At 58.5% G+C, this 23,432-nt stretch overlaps 6 protein-coding genes across 13 annotated transcripts in view; 3 read left to right on the forward strand and 3 right to left on the reverse strand.

Moving 5' to 3' along the window:
• The first annotated feature begins 773 nt into the window (after positions 1-773).
• CLDN9 (claudin 9) lies at positions 774-2,787 on the forward strand. The gene has a single exon (XM_017511121.1). It carries the CDS (start codon positions 1,651-1,653, stop codon positions 2,302-2,304), a length of 654 nt encoding a protein of 217 aa, XP_017366610.1. The 5' UTR covers positions 774-1,650; the 3' UTR covers positions 2,305-2,787.
• Positions 2,788-2,999: 212 nt separating this feature from the next.
• Positions 3,000-7,081, reverse strand: CLDN6 (claudin 6). Its single transcript, XM_017511122.2, has 4 exons — positions 6,795-7,081; positions 6,490-6,565; positions 6,188-6,421; positions 3,000-4,315 (listed from the first exon to the last, which is right to left on the reverse strand). The coding sequence occupies exon 4, from the start codon at positions 4,292-4,294 to the stop codon at positions 3,632-3,634; it is 663 nt and encodes a 220-aa protein (XP_017366611.1). The 5' UTR covers positions 4,295-4,315; positions 6,188-6,421; positions 6,490-6,565; positions 6,795-7,081; the 3' UTR covers positions 3,000-3,631.
• A 1,271-nt stretch (positions 7,082-8,352) lies between these two features.
• TNFRSF12A (TNF receptor superfamily member 12A) lies at positions 8,353-10,412 on the forward strand. Its single transcript, XM_017511127.1, has 4 exons — positions 8,353-8,526; positions 9,256-9,360; positions 9,590-9,724; positions 9,806-10,412. The coding sequence occupies exons 1-4, from the start codon at positions 8,433-8,435 to the stop codon at positions 9,859-9,861; spliced, it is 390 nt and encodes a 129-aa protein (XP_017366616.1). The 5' UTR covers positions 8,353-8,432; the 3' UTR covers positions 9,862-10,412.
• Positions 10,413-10,653: 241 nt separating this feature from the next.
• Positions 10,654-12,227, reverse strand: HCFC1R1 (host cell factor C1 regulator 1). Of its 5 annotated transcripts, none has more exons than XM_017511130.2 (4): positions 11,872-12,019; positions 11,500-11,556; positions 11,261-11,389; positions 10,654-11,027 (listed from the first exon to the last, which is right to left on the reverse strand). In XM_017511130.2, the coding sequence occupies exons 1-4, from the start codon at positions 11,964-11,966 to the stop codon at positions 10,892-10,894; spliced, it is 417 nt and encodes a 138-aa protein (XP_017366619.1). In that variant the 5' UTR covers positions 11,967-12,019; the 3' UTR covers positions 10,654-10,891. The 5 variants fall into 5 exon arrangements, with proteins under 5 accessions (XP_017366619.1, XP_017366622.1, XP_037588237.1 ...); XM_017511133.2 differs by lacking the exon at positions 11,872-12,019 and adding an exon at positions 11,710-11,865; XM_037732309.1 differs by lacking the exons at positions 11,500-11,556; positions 11,872-12,019 and adding an exon at positions 12,205-12,227.
• On the forward strand, positions 12,061-15,700 carry THOC6 (THO complex 6). 2 transcript variants are annotated; one of them, XM_017511125.2, is made up of 13 exons: positions 12,061-12,389; positions 13,654-13,769; positions 13,880-13,944; positions 14,019-14,122; positions 14,207-14,244; positions 14,322-14,370; positions 14,473-14,544; positions 14,633-14,735; positions 14,825-14,874; positions 14,969-15,031; positions 15,127-15,237; positions 15,321-15,455; positions 15,531-15,700. In XM_017511125.2, the coding sequence occupies exons 1-13, from the start codon at positions 12,351-12,353 to the stop codon at positions 15,609-15,611; spliced, it is 1,026 nt and encodes a 341-aa protein (XP_017366614.1). In that variant the 5' UTR covers positions 12,061-12,350; the 3' UTR covers positions 15,612-15,700. The 2 variants fall into 2 exon arrangements, with proteins under 2 accessions (XP_017366614.1, XP_017366615.2); XM_017511126.2 differs by lacking the exon at positions 12,061-12,389 and adding an exon at positions 13,276-13,538.
• A 122-nt stretch (positions 15,701-15,822) lies between these two features.
• BICDL2 (BICD family like cargo adaptor 2) overlaps positions 15,823-23,432 on the reverse strand; it is a 10,677-nt gene continuing 3,067 nt past the window's right edge. For all 3 annotated transcript variants that reach the window (XM_037732307.1, XM_017511123.2, XM_037732308.1), the window contains exons 3-10: positions 19,345-19,560; positions 19,102-19,218; positions 18,855-19,001; positions 17,979-18,173; positions 17,714-17,863; positions 16,659-16,789; positions 16,307-16,427; positions 15,823-16,232 (exon numbers count right to left, since the gene is read on the reverse strand). In XM_037732307.1, coding sequence (XP_037588235.1) covers positions 16,065-16,232; positions 16,307-16,427; positions 16,659-16,789; positions 17,714-17,863; positions 17,979-18,173; positions 18,855-19,001; positions 19,102-19,218; positions 19,345-19,560 — 1,245 coding nt within the window. In that variant the 3' untranslated portion in view covers positions 15,823-16,064. The remainder of the gene's footprint in view (positions 16,233-16,306; positions 16,428-16,658; positions 16,790-17,713; positions 17,864-17,978; positions 18,174-18,854; positions 19,002-19,101; positions 19,219-19,344; positions 19,561-23,432) is intronic.

Consider the following 23,432-nt stretch of genomic DNA (forward strand, 5'->3'; position numbering starts at 1 on the left):
CTCGATCTCATGACCTTGTGATCCACCCGCCTCGGCCTCCCAAAGTGCTGGGATTACAGGCTTGAGCCACCGCGCCCGGCTGTTTTTTTTTTTTTTGAGATGGAGTCTTGATCTGTCTCCAGGGTGGAGTGCAGTGGTGCAATCTCGGCTCACTGCAACCTCTACCTTCCAGGTTCAAGTGAGTCTCCTGCCTCAGCCTCCCAAGTAGCTGGGACTACAAGTATGCAACACCATGCCCAGCTAATCTTTGTATTTTTAGTAGAGACAGGGTTTCACCCATGTTGGCCAGAATCACAGGCTCTGAGGGGGTTGCAGGGAAGGCTTTCCTGCAAACTGGAAGGTAGGTCTTGGGATACCTGAGTCCCTGGGTTTAATGCCCATGCCTACCTCTGGGGTGTCTTGGCCCGGGAAGGCTACCTGGCTACTCACCCACCCACAACTGGGTCCTGGGCTGTGCTGGACCCTGGGTTCCAGCCTAAGCCCCTCCCACCTCCATCCCCCTTCCGGAGTACCCCCCCCAACCTCCACAACAGGCCAAGTATACTCTGGACTCTGGAGACCTTGGGCAGCTCAGCTCAACCTGCCGCTCAGCAGGGGTGGCAAGAGCACACCTGAGCTGAGGCTGAAGGTGGGGGTAGTTTTCTAGGCCGTTTCCAGGGCGATGCCACCTGAGCTGGGCGCCAGGCACCTGTTGTCCGGGGAACAGTGCGGGCGGGGCCTTTCCCCCGGGACCTAGCAGGGCCAGTGGGCTGAGACGGAGGATGGATCAGATTCCAGAGAGTCCCAGGTAGGCGGGGGTGGGCGATACTGGGGAGCTGGGGCATGTTTGCATCACGAAACTGGGCCGGGGGAGAGCAGAGTCGGCCGGGGAGGGCTGTGGGAGAATAAGGCTCAGGAAGGCAGGTCGAAGCTCCTGCATGCGTTTCTGCCCTGAGCCTGTTACTTTTTTGACCCCCGCTCCCTTTCTTTTTCTTTAGCTGGTCCTCCATCTTCCCCTCCTTTGCCCTTGGTTCCCACATGCATGGATGCTATGCATGCTCTTCCTCCCCTATCCACTCTCAGCCGCAGCGTCCCCTGCTGACCCCAAGGCCACTCATCCACCCGCTGCCTACCAGCCCCTATCCCCGCACCCTCCCTGTGGCTCAGGTCTCCCTTGTGGCGGCCTCCCTGCACTTCACTCTGCTCCTCCCCTGCCTGGGCCTTAAAACCCCGCCTGCAGCTGAGAGCCGGCAGAGTCCCCAGGTGGCACCGTCAGAGGCTGAATCGCTCAGTGGAAATCTGCGCCAGCCCAGAGGGGACGAGGCTGTCTTCAGCGTGGCGGTGCATCTGGAGGGCCCTTGTGAACTCAGCCCAGGCGTGACTGCAGAGTGGTAAGAGCAGCAGCACTCTCAGGGCATCTAATGGACAGCCGCCCCTCGAGGTGACACCCACCACTCAGCTGAGCGGGGCCCAGAGTCTGCTTTGTGCTCTGCAAGGATCAGAGACACCTGCAAGAGGCACAGAGAGACGCCATTCAAGAGGCTCCTGAAACTGAGGACTGGCCTGGCTTCCCCTTTCTTCTGGGCACGAAGACCCCCACCCAGCACACCTGACACACCCGCTGAGTCACCCAGGCCGTCTGGGGCTGAGAAGACCTAATCAAGGGGCCAGATGGCTTCTGCTGGCTTAGAACTGTTGGGCATGACCCTGGCTGTGCTGGGCTGGCTGGGAACGCTGGTGTCCTGCGCCCTGCCCCTGTGGAAGGTGACTGCCTTTATCGGCAACAGCATCGTGGTGGCCCAGGTGGTGTGGGAGGGGCTGTGGATGTCCTGCGTGGTGCAGAGCACAGGCCAGATGCAGTGCAAAGTGTACGACTCGCTGCTGGCGCTGCCGCAGGACCTGCAGGCCGCTCGAGCCCTCTGTGTCGTGGCCCTCCTGCTGGCCCTGCTTGGCCTCCTGGTGGCCATCACAGGTGCCCAATGTACCACCTGTGTGGAGGACGAAGGCGCCAAGGCCCGCATCGTGCTCACCGGGGGGGTCATCCTTCTCCTCGCTGGCATCCTGGTGCTCATCCCCGTGTGCTGGACGGCGCACGCCATCATCCAGGACTTCTACAACCCCTTGGTGGCTGAGGCCCTCAAGCGGGAGCTGGGGGCCTCCCTCTACCTGGGCTGGGCTGCGGCCGCACTGCTTATGCTGGGTGGGGGGCTCCTCTGCTGCACGTGCCCCCCGCCCCAGGTCGAGCGGCCCCAGGGACCTAGGCTGGGCTACTCCATCCCCTCCCGCTCAGGTGCGTCCGGACTGGACAAGAGGGACTACGTGTGAGGCGGAGGGCTCCCCCTCAGAGCCTGCTGCTCCCCACTGCCCTGCACCTTCGACCTTGACCAAAGGCCCTGCTCCACTACAAGCCCCTCCCCTAGGAAAACCCACTTTCCAAAAGCCCAAGCTATGCCTGGCTGCAGGGCTGGGTCTGCTGGCCCGGCTGGGCTCTTCTCAGTGGGGCTCTCTTTGATGCTCTCCCCCGAGCTGGGCAGCCCAGAGGTGTTGAGCACCCTGGCCTGCCCCCACCTCCCCAGTAATTGTTTATTTCCATTGCCCAGGACACTGGCTGGCCTTCCTTCTCTTCTGAGCCCGCCCCTGCCCAAGGAACCCTGGCTTCACCAAAAAGGCAGCAGCTCATTGGCTCCAAAACCAAGCAGCTGACTGTACCCTCCCAACCCTGGAGTTGGCATGGAGAGTCTGCCCATCACCTCCCCCTCCTTGACATCGCCACCCAAGATTGGGAATAAAGAGAACATTTGTAACTGGGCTCCCTCTGATCTGTTCACCACCACTGGGGCTGGGCAGGGACAGCCAGGTGGCCTCCCTTGGTGGCTGTCAGGCCAAGGTCTGACTCCAGGTTCGGCCTGGGTTTGTTCACTCAAACCATGGGCAGAGGGCAGAGGGGATCGTGACTCACTTATGTCCACCTCTTCTCCTAGCTAGGCTGGGCACTCAGTAACCCCCTGCAACACGGAACACACCAACAAAACATGCTTTATTTGGTAAAAACATGAGTGTAAGCAGGGCAGGATGGGCAGGGCAGAAGGGTACAGTATTGGAGGTGGGAGTGGGGGGTCTACACATCTGGGATCTTTGGAGGTGTGGATGTCCTATCAGGACAGAGAAGGTCCAAAGTTCTGGAGGAGGGTAGTCCTTTGTTAACGGATCACTTGCTTTCCCAGGGGTGAAGAGTGGGGCTCCAGAGGCCTGAGTAGGATGGAGGGGTGGCTGTCCTGATAAGTCTAGGGAAGCCCAGCTCCCAGCAGCAGCAGGAACTCTTGGGGACAGTCTGTCTTGTCCCAAAGGCCAGCATAGCAAGCAGCCTCCACATTAGTTCCACAGCTCAACTGGCTTCTAAGACGGGCATCTCTAGGGTGGAGAAAGATCCAGAATCTCAAAGCATCCCCTCTTTGGTTCAATCATCCCAAGGTGAGAAACAGCAGAGCCCAGGTGGGAGTCTGAGTCACCTTCTTGGTTGTCTTCAATGGATTTTAAATACCCTCAGTCAAAAGGACAGCAGTAGGAAGCAGAAACAAAAGATCCCAAAGCTATTGGGCGCTACCACCTCTGGATGGCTCTAGCACTGGCGGAGCCCCCATTCCCTTCCACGTCAGACGTAATTCTTGGTAGGGTACTCAGAGGGCCCCCGAGAGACGGCAGGGGCCGATGGCGAGTAGTGGGCCATGTAATGGCTGGGGCCCCGGGCCCTCCCCGAGGGGCAAGTGCAGCACAGCAACCCCCCACCCAGCAACAAAAGGGCCGAGGCTGCCCAGCCCAGGTAGAGGGAGGCCCCCAGCTCCCGCTTTTGGGCCTCAGCTACCAGGGGGTTGTAGAAGTCCCGGATGATGGCATGCGCTGTCCAGCACACGGGGATTAGCGTCAGGATCCCTGAGATGACAAAGACAATCCCAGAGACGAGCACCAGGCGGGCCTTGGAATCCTTGTCCTCCACACAGGTGGTACACTTGGCCCCAGCAAGGTAGACCAGCAAGCCGAACAGGACCACAAGGAGGGCGATGACACAGAGGGCTCGAGCGGCCTGCAGGTCCTGCGGCAGCGCCAGCAGCGAGTCGTACACTTTGCACTGCATCTGGCCTGTGCTCTGCACCACGCAGGACATCCACAGCCCCTCCCACACCACCTGGGCCACCACGATGCTGTTGCCGATGAAGGCGGTCACCTTCCACATAGGCAGGGCGCAGGACACCAGGCCATTCACCCAGCCCAGCATTGTCAGGATGACTCCCAGGATCTGCATTCCGGCAGAGGCCATGGTGAGGGTGAAGGAGCTGCACTGTAGTGGGGACAGAAGCACAGCAAGGTGAGGCCTGGCGGGCCCAGACCTCAGGCCACGTGTGGACAGGACACCAGGGGCATGTGCCCTGGAAAGTGGTCATCATATCCCGTACTGCAGTGGAGACACGCTCCCTGAGCCTCACTTCTCATGGGCAAAATGAGCACATAATGCTTTAGTATTTATTTATTTTTCTAGTTATGTGACAGGCACTGGCTCAAGACAGCGAATGTGCAAGCAGCCCTGCCCTGGCCGCTGTGAGTGCAAATGAAAGATGACAGGGTGAAACCTATGCAATGCCAGTCCAGGGCCAGAGCCTGGGATCGGGCCGCAAGGCGGCAAAAAAAAGGATGAGAAGACGATGCTATTTCCAGGCAGTTTCCATGTAGAATGGTTCGGTTCTGGCCCTGATTTTAAGGTGCAATATTTGTCCGTTTCTTTTTGTTTGAGATGGAGTCTTGCTCTGTGACCCAGGCTGGAGCGCAGTAGCTCAATCTTACCTCACCTCACTGCAACCTCTGCCTCCCTCCAGCCTCAGCCTCCCAAGTACCTGAGATTATGGATGCGCACCACCATGCCAGGCTCATTTTTGTATTTTTAGTAGGGTCGGGGTTTCAACAGGTTGACCAGGCTGGTCTCGAACTTCTGACCTCAGGTGATTAGACTGCCTTCACCTCTCAAAGTGCTGGGATTACAGGTGTGAGCCACCGTGCTCAACCAAAACTTGTTAGTTTTGACAATAAGATTGGAGATTCCGAGCATCCTCACACCACTCAATGTCCCTCACAACTTGATTCCACACTCCAGGCTAGCAGACACCAGCTGGATCTTGGGATCTTGTATCTCAGACCCCGCCTTCCCTCACCCTACAGGAGCCACCTGAGCCTGGAGATTAGCCAAGCTCCTCACATCTGGAGGCCCAGCCAAACCTGGGAGCGGCAGGAGAGTTGAAGAAAAAGATAATTAATCCCCCACCCAAAAGCAGTTCTTTCCCCAAAGCCACTCACTGGCTCTCTCGTACCACCCTTCTGACCTCACCTAAGAGCTGGAGCCTGTAGCCTCAAGGCTGAGGGCCTTTTCCTAATTCCTAAATGCGGTGCTAGACTCCCCTCCAGATCCTGCACCTGTGTCCGCTCATATCCCAGGCAGTGTTGGAGGCTGTCGAGGGGATCACCTCTGCCCAGCGCTTGGCTGTGGCCTCCCACTGCCCAGAGTTCTTACTTTCTGCAGCATGGAGCTAAACTTTTCCCTGCCTGCAGTGGCCGGAGGGCAGGCTCTCTACTCATTAGCCGGGGGCCCCAGGCCTGGGCGGAGCTGGCCACCTTGGGAAGACTGACCCGGGGAGGCCGCCGGGTCCAGGCACTAAGCCTCTGGCAGAGTTAGGGCCAGGGCCACGCTGGTCTAGGCGCCCCAGTCCTCTGCCCTCTGAGTGCGTCCCTGCCCCTTTCTTTTCCAGGCACTGCAGGCCCGACTCTGTTCGAGGGCTCCCCCGCCCACCCGCCCACCCCAGCCAGGGAGCTGCGCGCCCAGGAGGGGTTCGATAGCTGCAGTGGCCTCAAGGTCCGCTTCCGCAAGTGAGGGGGCAGGGGGCGAGGGGCGTCCCGCCCCGAGAGGCAAGGCAGGTGGGGGAGGGCGCCCGGGGTTTCGGTGTCTTTGTCCCTGGGGAAGGGGGAGGGGCGTTTAACCCTTGGGAGCCGCGGAAGGACCGGATCGCCGCGGAGGCTTGGGAGCAGACCGCCCCGACCCTTTCAGGGACTCGCTCATCCAGGTGACTGCAGCCGGAGTTCGAAGGCACCCCTACCCACGCCGCCACCGCCCTGCACCCGACCCCAAGAGGCGTGTCTCCAACACGCACACTTGCCCCGGACTCACCTGCGAAATGGATAAGAGAAATTCCTAAGCCGAGTGTCCGGAAAGCGGCGGAGGCGGGGGTCTTAAAGACGCGGTGACGTCACTGGACCACCGCCCCGGAGGAGGGGCAGAGACCCTGTCCCAGACGCGAGCGGGCGTGCGAATCCCAGCCTCGTCAGAGGAGGGCGCTGGAGGCTGGGGTCGCTGCGCCAGGCGGGCGGACGTCCAGACTCACCGAGGGTGACGGGCGCCGGGCTTAGGAGAGAACAGAGCTTGAGTCTCCACTGCACCGCTTACACAGCGCGGTGACATGGAGAACTCACCTAACCTTCCCGATCCTTCGTCTCCTACCTCGCAAAGTGGAGAGAACAAGTCTGCATTTTATTATGTAACTACTTCCTAAGGTACAAATTAAAGGGCATACTATTAGGATTATTTTAGAGAAAATAAATATTTTCACTGTGTCACTCAGGCTAGAGTGCAGTGGTGTGATCACAGCTCACTGCAGCCTCAACCTCCCGGGTTGACGCGATCCTCCGGCCTCAGCCTTTTGAGTAGCTGGGACTACAGGCGGCCCGCCCCAGCGCGCCTAGCTAATTTATGTTTTGTACAGACAGGATCTGGTTACATTGCCCAGGCTGGTCTCGAACTCGGGGGCATAATCGATCCGACCTCCTTGGCCTCGCACTGCGCTGGGATTACCGGCTTCAGCCACCGCGCCTGGCTAGAGCACATTATTTTTATGCCTTTTGTTTGATTTGAGACAGAGTCCTGCTCCGTTACCCAGTCTGGAGTGCAATGGCACAGTCTCCGCTCCCCACAACCTCAGTCTCCGGGATTCCAGCAGTTCTCCTGCCTCAGCCTCCCGAGTAGCTAGGATTACAGGCACCCAACACCAGGCACGGCTAAATTTTGGAATTTTAGTTGTGACAGGGTTTCACTCATCTTGGCCGGGTTGGTCTTGAACTCCTGACCTCCTGATCCACCTGCCTCCGCCTCCCAAAGTGCTGTGATTAGAGGCGTCAGCCACCGCGCCAGCCCTATTTTTATGTTGTTACTGTTACACCCCTCAGGCCCTTAAGAAAGCTGCAGTGCCCAGTCCAACCTGGGCAATATAGTGAGACCTCGGTGTCTACAAAAAATGAAAAAATGGCCAGGCGCAGTGGCTCACGCCTGTAATCCTAGCCCTTTGGGAGGCCCAGGCGGGCGGATCACCTGACATTGGGAGTTAGAGACCAGGCAGACCAACATGGAGAAATTCCGTCTCTACTACAAATACAAAATTAGCCTGGTAGTGCGTGCCTGTAATCCTAGCTACTCCGGAGGCTGAGGCAGGAAAATCGCTAGAACCGGGAGGCAAAGGTTGCGGTGAGCCGAGATCGTGCCATTGCTCTCCAGCCTAGGCAACGAGAGCAGAAACTCTGTTTCAAAAAAAAAAAAAAAAAAAAAATTAGCCGGGCGTGATGGTGCGTGCCTGTGGTCACAGCTAGTGGGGAGGCTGAGGTGGGAGACTCACCTGAGCCGAGAGAGCCGAGATTGCGCCACTGCACTCCAGATTGAGCAAGAGTGAGATGCAATCTCAAGAGGTGTGGAGTGGTGGGGTAGGAAGGAAGCTGCAGTGATCTGCAGGAATTGTTCGTGTCTGATTTTTTTTTTTTTTTGAGACCGAGTTTTGCTCTGTCGCTCAGGCTGGATGGAGTGCAGTGGAGCGATTTCGGCTTACTACAACCTCCGCCTCCCGGGTTCAAGCGATTCTTCCGACACAGCCTCCCAAGTAGTTGGGATTACAGGCGCGCGCCACCACGCCCGGCTAATTTTTGTGTTTTTAGTAGACATGGGGTTTCATTATGTTGGTCAGGCTGGTCTGGAACTCCTGACCTCGTGATCTTCCCGCCTCAGCCTCCCAAAGTGGTGGGATTACAGGCGTGAGCCACCGCGCCCAGCCTTTCTTGACTGATTTCTGTATGTGCTGCCGAAGGAAGCACTCGTGTCTGATTTCTGATTTCCCTACCCCACGCGCCCCGGACTAGACCACAGGCGGGGCAAAGGAGGGGTCTACGTGCCTGCCAGGTCCTGGCAGCTCCCGCGCCAGGACTTCGTTGAATGAATGAATGAACACAGCGGGCCCCTGGCGTGCTGGAGCGGACCTCACTGCGGGCGGAGGCGAAAGCTCCGCCCCGGAAGGCGGGGGCGGGGGCGGGGCAGCGGCCATGGGTCTTGCCGGCCGGCGGCGGGCGCAGACAGCCGCGGGCGCGGGACGTGCACCATGGCTCGGGGCTCGCTGCGCCCGTTGCTGCTGCTCCTCGTGCTGGGGCTCCGGCTGGCGTTGCTGCGCGCCGTGGCCGGAGAGTGGGCGCCAGGTACGCGGGGTGCGGGGATCGGGGAACCCTGGGCGGGGGCTCTGGAGCCGAGATTGGGTGCCCGGAGGACAGCGCGGAACTGGGGGAACAGGCGGATGTGGGGATCTGGGGTCAGGTGGGCTTCAGACAGCGCGCTTCCCACTGTGGGAGCTTCCATCACTTTCCAAGCTTCATTCACAATCCGGGCCTCAGTTTCTCCCACTGTCCAATTGGGGTTGGGTGGGGGAGGGATCTTCGGTTCCGAAAGTTTGAACTAGAAGTGGAGAGAGAAAGTAAGTTTTGAGGGCGGGATGTTTAGTCTAGGAAGCGGCACGCCCCCAGCCGGGTCTGTACGGGGTCTAACTAGCCCCAGTGACCGACGAGTTGGGGGGGCTGTCGAAAGGCACTAGGGTCTGTGCCCTCTATACCATGTGGGGTGCCCCCTTCCATCCGGTGACTTCAGTGCCCAGCTATGCGGGGGGAGGGACCGGGGTCGGGCCCGGTGCCCAGGAGTGAGTCACCCGCCGGCGGCAGGGGGGTTATGGGGACCTGACACCCCCACACCCAGCGTCCCGCGCTACGCCCTCCCTCCTGGAGCTGCCGTGTCCCGGTCGGGCCGTGCGGTCACCTGTGAGGAATGTGCGGGGAGGGCGCCAGTGACTCACGTTATTCGAGCCGGCCGACCCTGACCTCAGGCCCCAGAATAGCCGAGTCCCGCCCCCAGCCTCTGACCCTCGGCCCCCTCCCCAGACACCGCCCCCTGCTCCCGCGGCAGTTCCTGGAGCGCGGACCTGGACAAGTGCATGGACTGCGCGTCGTGCCGGGCGCGACCACACAGCGACTTCTGCCTAGGCTGTGAGTAGGGGGCGGGGCCAGTGGCGATCGGAACCCTGACTGGGAGAAAGGGTGGCTGGTGCGGAGAGGGGGGCTGAGGGCTTCGAATCTGGGAAATCAATCAGGGGAAGGTGGGAGTGGGGAGGGGTCTCAGGTCAGGGAGGGGGCCACGGCTGGGAGAAGGCTGAAGGCTCAGTCCTAGGGGGCTGGTCTGGAGAGGGGCGAGGTCTGACTCCAAGTCCGCCCCCAGGCGCTGCGGCACCTCCGACCCCCTTCCGGCTGCTTTGGCCCATCCTGGGGGGCGCTCTGAGCCTGACCTTCGTGCTGGGGCTGCTTTCTGGCTTCCTGGTCTGGAGACGATGCCGCAGGAGAGAGAAGTTCACCAGTAAGTGAGCCCCGGCCTCCCCAGCCGCTTCATCACTCGACCTTTCCCCTGCCCTTGACGACCCCACCTCTTATTTTGCAGCCCCCATAGAGGAGACTGGTGGAGATGGCTGCCCGGCCGTGGCCCTGATCCAGTGACAATGCGCCCCCTGCCAACCGGGGCTCGCCTACTCATCATTCATTCATCCATCTAGAGCCAGTCTCTGCCTCCCAGACGTGGCAGGAGCCACTCCAGCCACAGGGGGGTGGGGGGTGGTGAATCACCTCTGAGGCCTGGGCTCCTGCAGCGTTCAGGGGAGCCTTCCAAGGTGTCTGGTTGCCCTGCTTCTGGCCTCAGAACAGAAAGGGAGCCTTAAGCTGGCTCACACAAACAGCTGACACTGACTAAGGAACTGCAGCATTTGCACAAGGAGGTATCCACCTCCCTAGAGGCCCTGGGGGCTAGGCTGACTTGGGGGACAGACAGACACTAGGCCCCCCTCACTCAGATGTCCTGAAATTCCACCATAGGGGTCACCAGCCTGGGGGGTTAGGGACCTATTTTTAACACTAGGGGGCTGGCCCACTAGGAGGGCTGGCCCTAAGATACAGACCCCCCCCAACTCCCTAAAGAGGGGAGGAGATATTTATTTTGGGGAGAGTTCGGAGGGGAGGGAGAATTTATTAATAAAGGAATCTTTAACTTTAAATGGTTTGGAGAGGCAGTGATCCCCAACTGACTCCCCTGAGCTGAAGGGAGGGAGTGAGTCAGCCAGCCACGGGGGCGGGGGTGAGGCTCTGACTCACACATTCTCAATGCCTGGAACTCAGCCGGCCAGGACCTGGCTGGCCCTAACAGTTTTCCAGGGAAGATCTTGAGAAGAAACCCCAGCATCCTGCGCCTCTGCCCTCTCCACCATCCCCAAAAGCCCCAGGTTCCACATGGAAGCCTTTCTTTGCTCAGCAATCTTTATTCAGTTTTTCTTGGGGGTGGGATGCCTCCCTTCCCATGCTCCCACCCCTCTCGTCCCAGAGCTTCATTGGGCTCAGTGTCCTCTGTTGAGGGAAGGTCTTGGTGCCCAGATGCCTGGTCTGGAGGAGAGGGAGGCTCCTTGTCTCTTTGCGGGAGTCGCTGGTCTCTTCTGTTGTGGGGAAGAAGGAAGGTGGGAGGGGCGCTGTCCACTAGCACTCAGAGCTCCATTATGTCCCCAGCTGGGGTCGCAGGGTATGAGGGACTGGGGGTGTCCCCCAGCCTCAGCAGCCGGAGGGCTTCAGGGATGAGGCTGCCAGGGTATCGCCAGAGAAGCAGCTCAGAGCAAGAGCTCCTAGAAGAGGAAATGATAGTCGGCATGGGAGCTGAGGCTGGCCTAGCTGAGCACCTCCCACCAGGTCCAGGTCCCCAGGGGCTCCTGGGTTCTCAGCACTTTTCAAAGAGCCAAGATGGGAAACAACCCAGAGGTCAGCTAGAGCTAAATATGGCACGATGAGGCAGGGCCTGAGGTCAGCACGGAGGACTGCCTGTGATCCTGCAGAAGGCCTGGCCAGTGGAGGAGCCTACCTGAGTGGGGGCAGGGCCGGGGGGAAGGCCATAGGGGGGCTGCAGTAGGGGTGGTCATTGTGCAGGCTGAGTTGAGAGAAATGGGTGGCCATGTTCTCCTCAGACAGAAACTGCTTGCGCAGAGGCTCCCTGGGGAGAGATGAGAGAGGGAGGCTGGGATACTGAGGCAGGTGGCAGTGTGTTGGGGACCAGAGGTGACAGAGATCTTGTTGGGAGTCCCTCCCTGCCCCCAAACTCACTGCTCCTCCTCCAGGCGCCGCTTGGTGCTCAGGGGCACAGCTCCTCGGAGAGGGGAGCTGGGAAAAAAAGACAGCCTGGTGCACCCCACCCTCTTGGCCCCTTCCCAAGGATCTGCCCGCCTGAGTCTGCAGCATCAGCCAGGAGCCCCAAGCCCATTCCTGTCTCAGGTGGTGCCTGTCCCCTCTCTCCTGGGCCATCCAGCAGCGTACCTCGAAGTCTCGACCCTGAGCCGAAGACCCAATCCGGTCTCAGCTCACACCTAAGCCCCGCCGATTCGCCCAACACCGTGTCCATCCTGCAGACCAGCTCTGAGCACCCAGCCAAAGCTCCTAAGGCCCTTGGTCAGGCCCACCCTGGTCCCCTACACGCACCTGGCGTCCAGGCCACGAGTCACCCCCAAGGCGGCCCGCGGGAGGCGCTGGGCCCCACCCTGGGGGCCTCGCTCCAAGGGCTGCTGCAGAATCATTGGGTTTTGGGGTCCTGCGGGTGGGATCTGGGCGACGGAGGCGGAGTCTCTGAGGGCGTGGCCCAACGCGAAGGGGTGTGGCTTTAGGCGTGCGCAGCGGCGAGGTTCTGCGCGGGCGCGGCAGACGGGTGGCGCGTGGCGGAAGGCGGGCCTGTTCCCCGGGGTGGGGGAAGGGATCTAGTTAGCGGAACGGCGGTGGGCGCCACTTCTTAGTGTCGGAGTTTTTCGTGGCGCTCACCTCGGCTCCTGGGGTTCAGTACAGTACGCAGCAGCCACCTTCGCGCCGAACGCGGCAGAGCGCCGCGAGGAGGAACCGCTGTAGGCACGTACGTCTTCGTGAGGTTGCGTCGCGCGCGGAGCACTCTGGGACTTGTAGTTCTGGAGATGGAGCGAGCTCTGCCGCTCGTGGTGCCTCTGGGTCAGGTGAGACGGAAGTGGTGCGCGATGCCTTCTGGGGTTTGTAGTCCATGCATAACTTGGACTGGGCGGGCAGGGAATCGTGCCTGGAGCCTTGTTTTGCTCGGGCTGTTTGTGGGACTCAGACTATGACCCGGGGTGCGGGGCGGGGGGCGGGAAAGTAATCAATAAGGCCTCAGGGGCTTAACGCAAGTCAGAGAATAGGGATTACAAGTCGGTACATTTTTCTATTTTGGGATAGTAGAGCCACTTTTTATTTTTTTAAATTTCCTAGCTAGTTCTCGCAAGCAGAGCCACTTTTTTTTTTTTTTTTTTTTTTTTTTTTTTTTTTTTTTTTTTTTTTTTTTTTTTTTTTTTTTTTTTAAAGATGGGGTTTCACCATGATGGCCAGACCGGTCTTGAACTCCTGACCTCAGGTGATCCACCCACCTTGGCCTCCCAAGGTGCTAGGATTACAGGCGTGAGCCACGGCGCCCGGCGGAGCCGAGCCAGTTTTTAAACACTTTTTTTTTTGAGATGGAGTCTCTGTCGCCCAGGCTGGGGTGCAATGGCACAATCTCGGCACACTGCAACCTCTGCCTCCCGGGTTCAAGCGATTCTCCTGCCTCAGCCTACTGAGTAGCTGGACTACAGGCATGTCCCACGACGGCCAGCTAATTTTTGCGTTTTTAGTAGAGACAGGATTTCAGCACGTTGGCCAGGCGGGTCTGAAACTCCTGACCTCAGGTAATCTGCCCGTCTTGGCCTCCCAAAGTGCTGGGATTACAGGTGTGAGCCACGGTGCCTGGCCAAATTTTTTAATTTTTTTGTAGAGATGGAGTCTCACCACCTTTCCCAGGCTGCTCTCGAACTCCTGGCGTCAAGCGATCCTCCCGCCTCAGCCTCTCAGATCGCTGGGATTGCAGGCTTGAGCCATAGCACCTGGCTTAAGCACTGAGTGACAGCCCTGTGCAAAGCTCTGTCTATACACTAGCTCATCTAATCGTGACAGAATCTTCTGTGAGCTCCATTTGACAGTTGAGGAAGCTGGTAGGAGAGGCTTGGGTGCTTGCTCAGAGGTTCATGAAGCATCAGACCTCAACCCTCCCCTTCCTCAGTGTCTTCTTGGAGCCACCCATGGGAATGCATGGTCAGGTGCTGGCTGCTGCAAAAGAGGTCTGAGAAGTCAGGACAGTGGGAGGCCTGGCAAGTGTCAGGGGAAGCAGAGAGGAGTCTGTGGATGGGAGGTTTCAGATGTCCCAGGCAGGCCTCATCCAGTCTTTCCTTGCAGGCAGAGGTGTTTCAGGCCTTGCAGCGGCTCCATATGACCATCTTCTCCCAAAGCGTTTCACCATGTGGGAAGTTTCTGGCGGCTGGCAACAATTATGGGCAGATCGCCATCTTTAGGTACCCTCTGCTGCTGTCCACCCATTAGTCCTGGCACCCTGGCATTTGGTCTTCATGGGACGGATGCCTTCTGTTTCTGACTCCTGGGTCCCCTCCATTGTCCCCTGCAGCTTGTCTGCTGCTTTGAGCTCGGAAGCCAAAGAGGAAAGTAAGAAGCCAGTGGTGACTTTCCAAGGTGGGTCTAGCCGTGGAGTCTGGCTTCGGGGGTTTGGGTGGGATTGGCTCACTTACTTCTGGATTTCTCTTTAGCCCATGATGGGCCGGTCTACAGCATGGTCTCCACCGATCGACATCTGCTCAGTGCTGGGGATGGGGAGGTGAAGGCCTGGCTTTGGGCGGAGATGCTCAAGAAGGTAAGGAGTCAAGCTGGGGAAAGGGCTGGGGTGCCCAGACCCAAAAAGGGCCTTTGAGGTCACCTCACGTTTTTCTTTTTGAAGGGCTGTAAGGAGCTGTGGTGTCGTCAGCCTCCATACAGGTGAGCCAGGGTCACGTGGATAGAGGGCGCATGGGGGTGAAGGCACTCCCTCACTGACCCTGACTTTCCTGCCCCAGGACCAGCCTGGAAGTGCCTGAGATCAATGCTTTGCTGCTGGTCCCCAAGGTCTGAGCCCCATGTGACTATTCTTGACCCAAACTTTGATCCTTCACTCTCTGCCTTTCCTGATTGGACACTGACTTCCTGCCTCACCCTGCCCCTTCACAGGAGAATTCCCTCATCCTGGCTGGGGGAGACTGTCAGTTGCATACTATGGACCTTGAAACCGGGACCTTCACGGTGAGCAGGGGCTTGGAGCCGTAGAGCAGGTCCAGGCCAGGGAGAGGCACTCTTCCTAGATCTCCTGACATCGCCCCTCTACCTGCAGCGGGTCCTTCGGGGCCACACAGACTACATCCATTGCCTGGCATTGAGGGAAAGGAGCCCGGAGGTGCTGTCAGGTGGCGAGGATGGAGCTGTTCGACTTTGGGGTAAGGAGGTGGCTAGTTGGAGGGCAACATGGTAGTGAGGGAGGCTGAGGCTTGTGGGGCACTACTCAGGGTGGGTTCTTTCCCTGCAGACTTGCGCACAGCCAAGGAGGTCCAGACAATCGAGGTCTATAAGCACGAGGTGAGGGCGTGACCGTGGCCGTTGTCCTCTTTCCCAGCAACTCCTTTAACCCTCCAGGACTTCACCTCTTTCCCTCCTCCCCTTCCCCTCCCAGGAGTGCTCCAGGCCCCACAATGGGCGCTGGATCGGTTGTTTGGCAACTGATTCCGACTGGATGGTGAGCAGGGCAGACTGTGGGACAGGTTGGCAGCTTCGGGCCCTGTCAGCTGTGGGCCGTAGCTCACAGCTGGGGACTCCCACCTTTCTGTCCAGGTCTGTGGAGGGGGACCAGCCCTCACCCTCTGGCACCTCCGATCCTCCACACCCACCACCGTCTTCCCCATGCGGGCGCCACAGAAGCACGTCACCTTCTACCAGGACCTGGTGAGTCCCTCTGTCTCGTCTGCCACCCCCACTGGCTCTGCCCTCCAGCCCTGACCCCTGAGCACCTTCCTTGCCCTCTGCAGATTCTGTCTGCTGGCCAGGGCCGCTGTGTCAACCAGTGGCAGCTGAGCGGGGAGCTGAAGGCCCAGGTGCCTGGCTCCTCCCCAGGGCTGCTCAGCCTCAGCCTCAACCAGCAGCCAGCCGCGCCCGAGTGCAAGGTGGGTCCGGCAGGGGCCTCGGGCAGCTGGGAGGCGGGGGAATGGGCAGGCCAGTCATGCCCCTCTCTCCTCCAGGTCCTAACAGCTGCAGGCAACAGCTGCCGGGTGGATGTCTTCACCAACCTGGGCTACCGAGCCTTCTCCCTGTCCTTCTGACCTCTGACCACACCCCCAGCCAGCAAGGGTTTTAGAGTGGTTTTCTTTTTTTTTTTTTTTTAACAATAAAGTTTCAGGCTTTTCTTCCACGCTCGCTCTTTCCACGAATGGAGGCCAAATCGGTGGCGTGATTTATATATTACTCTCTCCGATCTTGATACATAAATACCCAGCCCCATCCCTGCCCTAGAAATACCCCATAAATCCCCGCCCTGGAAAAGACAGACCTATATTGATTCGGAAAATCGACAGCTCTGTTCACCTGCCCCTGCAACCCACCTGGAGCTCCTGCCCCACAAAGCTGGCTCCGCTCCCGATGAGCTCTTGCCCATCCTCCTGGGGCGGGGAGGGCATTAGCTCCTCTTGGAAGACAATCCTTGTCCTGTCGCTCCATTGGCCAGAAGAGGAAAGTGGGCCCCCAAGTGGGCAAGGGCAGCCCCCCGGGCCCCGCCGTCAGGTCCTTCGGAAGAGGTTGCTGAGAAAGCCGCCGGCGGGCCCCGGGCCCAGGCGCAGCGAGAAGCGGGGCGCGGCGCGGCGCGGGGTCGACGACGACGCGGCGGCGCTCAGCTCCTTCTGGCGCTGTGAGCGCAGCTGTTGCCCGATCACCACCTGCATGTCGTCCTGCGGGAGGCCGGGGTCGACTCAGCGCCGGTCCCGCCCCCTGCCCCGCCCCGCACGCAGGCCCCGCCCCTCACCTGCCAGGCCTCCAGCTCCTGCGTGAGCGCCACCTTCTGGCTGATGGCGCGCAGCAGCTCCCGGGACAGGGAGTCTCGCTCCAGAGAGACACGTTTGAGCTCCAGGGACAGCTCCAGGGCCCTAGCGTGGGAGAGGCGGACGACGCATCTGAGGGCGCTGGGACCTCAGGGAGCCAGGGTGACGGGGGACTTCTGGACCCGGGCGGGAGGGGGACTGCCAACACCGAGATCAAGGAGGGCCGTGGGCCCCTGGGTGGGGGTGGGGATAATGATAACCAGTATCAGAAGGAGAATCAGGAGCTCAGAGAGGTCCCGGGGGCGCTGAGGTGGTGGTGGATGACTTGAGGCTCACTTGTTCACGGCCTCGTCCCGGTCTGAGAGGGCCCTGTTCAGGGCTTCCCCAGGGTCGTCATGCGCCCGCAGCTCCTTCTGCCTCTGCTGCTCTTCCCGCAGGGCCTGCAGCTCTGCCTGCTGCAGCGCGATCTGTGGGCAGAGGAGGGGCCGCGCGGCAGATGGGCCAATGGGCCTTCCAGTCCCTGCTCCTCCCAGCAGCCCCGACTCTGGCTCTCCCCAGCTATCCTCTGCCTGCTCGACAGACACCCCAGGCAGCTGTGGCCCTGTGCTGGAGACTCCTCGATGAGCCCTCTGAGCCCCTCAGGCTGGTGCGGGGTGGGGTGGAGCAGGGTTAGTTGGGGTGCCATAACCCTCCAGGAGGAATGCTGGGAGAAGCACTAAGGAACTAAGGGGAGAGGTGCTGTCGGGAAGTCTTCCTGGAGGAGGTGGCATACAGGCTAGCTCTTGAAGTAAGTCTGTTGGGATGAAGGCCAATTCAGGTGTGGGAAGTAGAAAAGTTCTTTTTTAAAGTTTCCTTTCTTGTTAAAGAATAAGTGTGCTAATTCTTTGTTAAGCTCTATCCTATGCAGCTGTTAAACATGCCATGCTTACAGGCACATAGTACGTTCTGTGTCCTTGTACTTTAACCAGGATATCTGTGCTGGACGTGCTCACAGGCATGTCCCAGCTCTCCATTGCTTTTACCTGTTTAGAAAAATTTTAAGTTGTCGGCCAATCGGGTTTTACTTTGTGAGGTCTGGCTCCAGCCAACGGAGATCAGACAAAGCAGTAGGGACGACCCCAAATGCATAAGGAATATATTTGTGTGTCTTCTTTGTTCATTGTACTTTTCTGGCACGATGACTGCAGGGTACTCTTCCTGCAGTCCAGGAAGTAAGAATTGCTGTGCTGAAAGATTCTGTCTCAGTGCTAATTTTTCTTTGCCGCCCGGAGCATCTATTTCCAACACAGGTGTAGGGAGCTCCGTGGGCAAAGGCTGGGAGGCGACATGGGAGACAGAAACTGACAGCTGGAGGGGTCCTGCAACCAGCAACGTGCCCTCCTCTTCCCCACCTCATCTTGCAGCTTGGCCACTTCCGCCTCCTGCTCCTCTAGTATCTCCGCTGGGCTGAGGGATGCTCGCTTCTTGGGGGGCTCTAAGCTCTCCTCTGGGGGTGAAGGCTGGGGCCTGGACGCCTCTAGGGTCTTTGGGGACCGGGTGGTCTGTGGGCCAAAGAAATGGGTTAGTGGCGTGGAGTCTGTTGCGGAAAGGAGGAAAGGCGGCGCCTGCGACCCTCCCGATGGCACAGGTAACAGGATTGGTGCCCTATGAGCTCACCGGGGCGTCTCCGCGTGCGTCAGCGCCCTGGCCCTGGCCGTCCTCGTCGAGGCTGTGTGCCAGCTCCGACTGCAGCGAGGCGCTCGACAGGTCGGCGTCTTGGAGTCGTGACTCCTCCTCCAGCTCCGAGACTCTCCGCTGCAGCCTCCGCAGCGCGCTCAGCGCCTCCCCGGCCTCGGAGCGTGCGCGTTCCAGCTGTGGACGGTCCCGCAGACGGAAGTGCGGGCGGTCAGCGGGACCACCCAGCACCCGCATCCCGCGGCAGGTCCACGCTGGGGGACCGCAGAGGGCCCCGCACCCCAGCGGCCCAGGTTGTTCCCATTCTTGGATCGCTGGGCAACTTCAGCCGTACCTTCCCTCAGCTGAGATACCAATTTCCTCGCCTATAAAGTGGGGCCCACCTCGAAAAGCCCTCTCCCCTCCCCTGCCCAGTCTACCTCCTCACTCACTAATTGCTTTCACGCGGCATTTAGCAGTGCGACTGAGGCTGTTTGCCCCACAGTAGTAAGAGGAAGCACTGGGATGCGAAGGCAGACAAGCCGACCCCAAAGTGCAGAGTCCTGAGACCTCTAACATCAGACCATGCGTCCTCTTTTCATTCCTTTTTCTGTCTAGGGGCTGTCATTCCTGGCCTGAGCTCTGGCATCAGCCCCGTCCCTGGCCCTTCCAGCTGCCAGGCCCTGATGCATTCTAAGAGCATGCCTCCCCTGCTCAACGGCCTTCCGTGGCTCCCACTTGCCTACAGGCTAATGCCCATGGTCTTGTGGGCCAGCCTCTGGGCCTCCCAGTGACCCAGCTCTGGCTTCATCTCCCAGAAAGTGCTGAAGCCACTGCCAAGGGTCCAGGCAGTCATAGTCCCCCAGCCCTGCAGCTCACCTCCAAGCTGTGCTCCCGCCGCTCCCGCTTCAGCAGCAACAACTCCTCGTGGGTGGTCTGCAGGCGGCCCTGGCCCTTCTCCACCTCCTCACGCAGGCCTCGGATCTGGGCCTCCAGGTCCTGCCGGCGGCTCTGCAGCATCTGGTTCTGGGGAAACACCTGAGAGCTGGGGAGGGGGCCGCCCCCTCCCAGCCCCCAACCCAGCTTTTTCATCTCAGGCAATCCCCGAGCCCCAGTTGGCACTCACCTCCCCTTGCAGACTCTCCAGCCGCGTCCTCAGCTCTGCCCCAGCCAGTGCCTGAGCCTGGCACTGTCCCCGAAGGGTGTCCAGTTCCCTCTGAAGCTCCTGCTCAGTCTGGGAGGCCTGGCGAGGTAGACAGGGGGACGGACAGAGGAGCCTCAGCACCAAGCCCAACGCACCCAATCCCCACTGGGGACCCAGGCGTCCTCCCCAACCTTGCCCAGGTCCCTGGGGTCAGGGCTGTCCCACCTGGGCCAGCTGCTGGCTGAGGCGGAGGTTCTGCTCGCTGAGCTCACCGAGGGCCCTCGCCCGTTCTCGCCCACTGTCCTGCTGTTCTGAGCGCTGCTCCCCCAGCTGTGCCCGCAGGGCCTCCACGTCTCCCTCCAGCTCCACGGCCCTGGCCTCCCACTCAGCTCCCTGGGCTGCCAGCCCTCGACGGAGCTCATGGTTCTCTTGCTGGAGCCGCTGTGGGGGCCACGACAGAGGGACAGAGACAGAGTGGCACCGATGAGACTGGACAGGCACAGAGAGATGGGATGGAGAGACAGACACCTAGGGAGAACACCTAAGGGGGCCTTGTGTCCAAGACAGACACAAAAGCAAGGGAGAGTGCAGGAGGAACAGTGAGCAAGACCCAGAAACCCAGAGGCAATGTTCCAGGCAGATGGGACTTACGGGCCCCCGTGCAAGGGTGGGGGTGGGGCTCTCTGATGCCCACTCACCTCCAGCTGCTGCCTGGGCTTCTGGACCCGAGGTCGCAAGCGCCGTTTTTGGCGCCTCAGTCTGGCAGAATTCAAGCCCCGGCCCATGGTGGCACACACCTGCTGTGGCCCACGGGCTCTGGAGCCCAGACTCTGCCCAGCCCCCTCCCTAGCTCCTCCTGGCCAGTTCCCTCTAATTAACCCTGGTCAGCCCCGCCCTGGTCCAAAACCTGTCTGACCAGCGGAGGGATGCCCTGGCACACCCAGATGCCCAGCGTGGGGAAGCAGATGAGTTGGGGATTAACCTCTGGCCCACCCTCTTCCGCCCTCAAAGCGGGCTGCGCCTACATGAAGGTGTCAATTTCTCCAGCAGCTGCAGGGACTCAGGTACCCTGCACCAGGGCTTTATCTGCATTGCTCCATTTCATCCACTAGAGGGAGAATCACTAACGTCCTGGGTTTACAGATAAAATTGAAGCTCAAAGAGATGCTGAGTGCCTTGGCTAAGGACACACAATCATTTATTTTTGTTTTATTTATTTGTTTTTTTTGAGACAGGTCCTCACTCTTTTGTCCAGGCTGGAGTGCAGTGGCATGATCTCGGCTCCCTGAAATGTCTGTCTCCTGGGTTCAAGACATTCTCCTGCCTCAGCCTCCCAAGTAGCTGAGATTTCTGGCATGGTGCGCTACCCCGCCTGGCAAATTTTTTTGTTTTCTTAGTAGAGACGGAGTTTTACCATGTTGGCCAGGCTGGTCTTGAACTCCTGGTCTCAAGTGACCCACCCTCCTTGGCCTCCCAAAGTGCTGGGATTACAGGTGTGAGACACCGTGCCCAGCCAACACACAGTAATTTCGTGAAGCAGAGATGCCAACTCAGGCAGCAAAACTCTTCAACCGAATACTGTGGGGGCAGTAGGATTAAGCTGTCAGGTTCAAGGTCAGATTGTTCTGGCGGATGCTTGGCTCTGCTGATGCCTTGTGGCCTGCACATAATATCTCTTAAGTCCATCCACCCACACTACTATCGATCCTACAATATTTCCTGAGCTCCACTTGTTCTGGGGTTCACTGTCAGCAAGTTCACTGCTTCAAGCAGCTCAGAGTCCAGAGAGTATGGACACATGCTAGAGTCAGGTAATTTCAGGGGACATTAAGGGTTGTAAAGAGACCTGGGAAGTGATGAAGAGTAAGGAGTGGGGTGGAGGTGGAGGGTCCTTCAAGGAGGATGTTGTGTTTGAGTTGACTTCTGCAGGACAAGAAGGAGCCACCAGAAAGAGGGCCAAGCATTAAGGAACAGCAGGTGCAAAGCCCAGAGGGAACAAGCGTGAGCTCTTGGAGGAACTGAAAAGAGCCCTTGCTGTGGGGGAGAGGGTGGTGCAGCTGCCCTTCTTGGAGGAGGGGAAGAAGGAATGCTTCTGTGATGAGGTGAGAGAGGAGCCCAGCTCTTGGGGACTTTAAGGCCCTGGGGAAGAATTTCCGTTTCATTCTAAGAGTGAGGGGGAGATTCTGGGTGAGGAGTGAAAGGATCTGATTTGCAGTTTTTGAAGATCCTGGGGTGTCTCTTAGAGCATGGGCTTCAGGGGTCAAGAGTGGAAGCTGGGAGTTGGGCATAGTGGCTCATACCTATAATCCCAGTACTTTAGGAGGTCAAGGCAGGTGGGTCATCTGAGGTCAGGAGTTCGAGACCAGCCTGGCCAGCATGATGAAACCCCATCTCTACTAAAAATACAAAAATTAGCCAAGTGTGGTGGCACATGCCTGTAATCCCAGCTACTAAGGAGGCTGAGGTGAGAGAATTGCCTGAACCCCCTGAAGTGGGGGTTGCAGTGAGCCGAGATCACACCACTGCACTCTAGCCTGGGTGACCGAGTGAAACTCCATCTAAAAAATAATTTAAAGAGAGAGAGGAGAGAGAGAGAGAGAGAGGCCAGGTGCAGTTGCTCATGCCTGTAATCCCAGCCGAGGGAGGCCAAGGTGGGCAGATCTCGAGATCAGGAGTTTGAGAACAGCCTGACCAACATGGTGAAACACTTTCTCTACTAAAAATATAAAAAATTAGCTGAGCGTGGTGGCGGGCGCCTATAATTCCAGCTACTCAGGAAGCTGAGGCAGGAGAATCACTTGAACCCAGGAGGTGGAGGTTGTGGTGAGCCAAGATGGTGCCACTGCACTCCAGCCTGGGCAACAGAGCGGAACTCCATCTCAAAGAAAAAAAAGAGTGGATGCTGGGGACTTGGGAGCAGGTGGCTGGAGTGTCTGGGGCAGAGGTGATGGAGTCTGTGATCAGCTTGAAGGCTGCACAGCTGACAAGTGGGTGGTTCAAATTTAGTTTAGAAGAATCAAAACGGCTTGTGGATATAGGGGGAATGTGTGCACTCAACAAAGGTTGGCTGAGCACATTATCTCACACCTATAATCTCAACACTTTGGGAGGCTGAGGCAGGGAGTTTGCTTGAGCCCACAAGTCATGCCTTCAGTCATAACTTTTTCCGCAAAGTTTTTGCAGCAAAGAGCAGATAACAGGAGAATGTAGCAGAGTTTATCTAAATAGCTTGTTTACCTATTCTCCCCCCTTCCCAAACCAACCTTTGATCATCCATGCGCATGACTGCTCTCTACTGGGGGAGGGGGGGTCAGCAATGTTAATTACCCACAAGTGGTGTTTGCTCAAGACTTTTGTCATTAACTCTGTTCTAAAATAAATTCAAGTGTGTCTGGTATATTAGGGCTGCATGGACGAACTCCTTCTTCAGGGTCTGTAAGCTCTGGGGTCCCCTAGCTGTGCTCTCACAGAAAAAACACCTGTGTCTGTGTACTTCTGTCATCTGTCACTTGGCCGGAGTCTGCGGGTCAAACTTGGCAATTTAGCCACTTGAAAACTTTGCTGTGCATTCATGAGAGAATGACAGTAAAAAATGTAAATGTCTTGGGCAACATGGTGAGACCCCATCTGTACAAAAAATACAAAAACCAGCCAGGTATGGTGGTGCACATGTGCCTGCAGTCCCAGCTACTTAGAAGGCTGAGATGGGAGGATTGCTTGAGCTTGTGAGATTGAGGTTGCAGTGAGCTATGATTCCACCTCTGCACTGCAGCCTGAGTGACAGAGGGAGACCCTGTTAAAAAAAAAAAGAGAGAGAGAGAGAGAGAGAGAGGCCAAGGAGGTGCACAGGCCCTGGTTCTCAGGTGGGAAGGTGGGGATGGGGACAGCAGGTGATGGGGGTGTAGAATCGAGTGCCACTTGTGTTGAGATGCCCACTAGGTGGCCTGGTGGAGACAGTTAGCTACCCAAGTCAGGTTCAGGGCAGTGGTTGGGGCTGATGCCTCAGATAAAGGAGGGTGTTCAGAAGACCAGGTGTGAGCCCCAGAGGGAGAATTTGGCCAAAAATAGAACCTGGGCAGAGGGAACTGTTCCTACCTCATTGGGCTGGGCGAGAATCAACAGAGTCATGAAAAGCACTTAGCCCAGTGCCAGACAGGGAGTGGATACCCATGACTGTTGCCTGTTGTTCCGCTATACTGCTGAGGACCTGGACCCAAGATCCAGAGAGGGCCAGCAACTGACCCAGGGTCACACAGCCGGGCAAAGGTCTGAACCTAGGTCTTTCTTTTCCATTTTTTTTTTTTTTGAGACGG

The sequence above is a fragment of the Cebus imitator genome, unplaced genomic scaffold (assembly GCF_001604975.1).
Source record: "Cebus imitator isolate Cc_AM_T3 unplaced genomic scaffold, Cebus_imitator-1.0 Scaffold444, whole genome shotgun sequence".
Lineage (NCBI taxonomy): Eukaryota > Metazoa > Chordata > Mammalia > Primates > Cebidae > Cebus > Cebus imitator.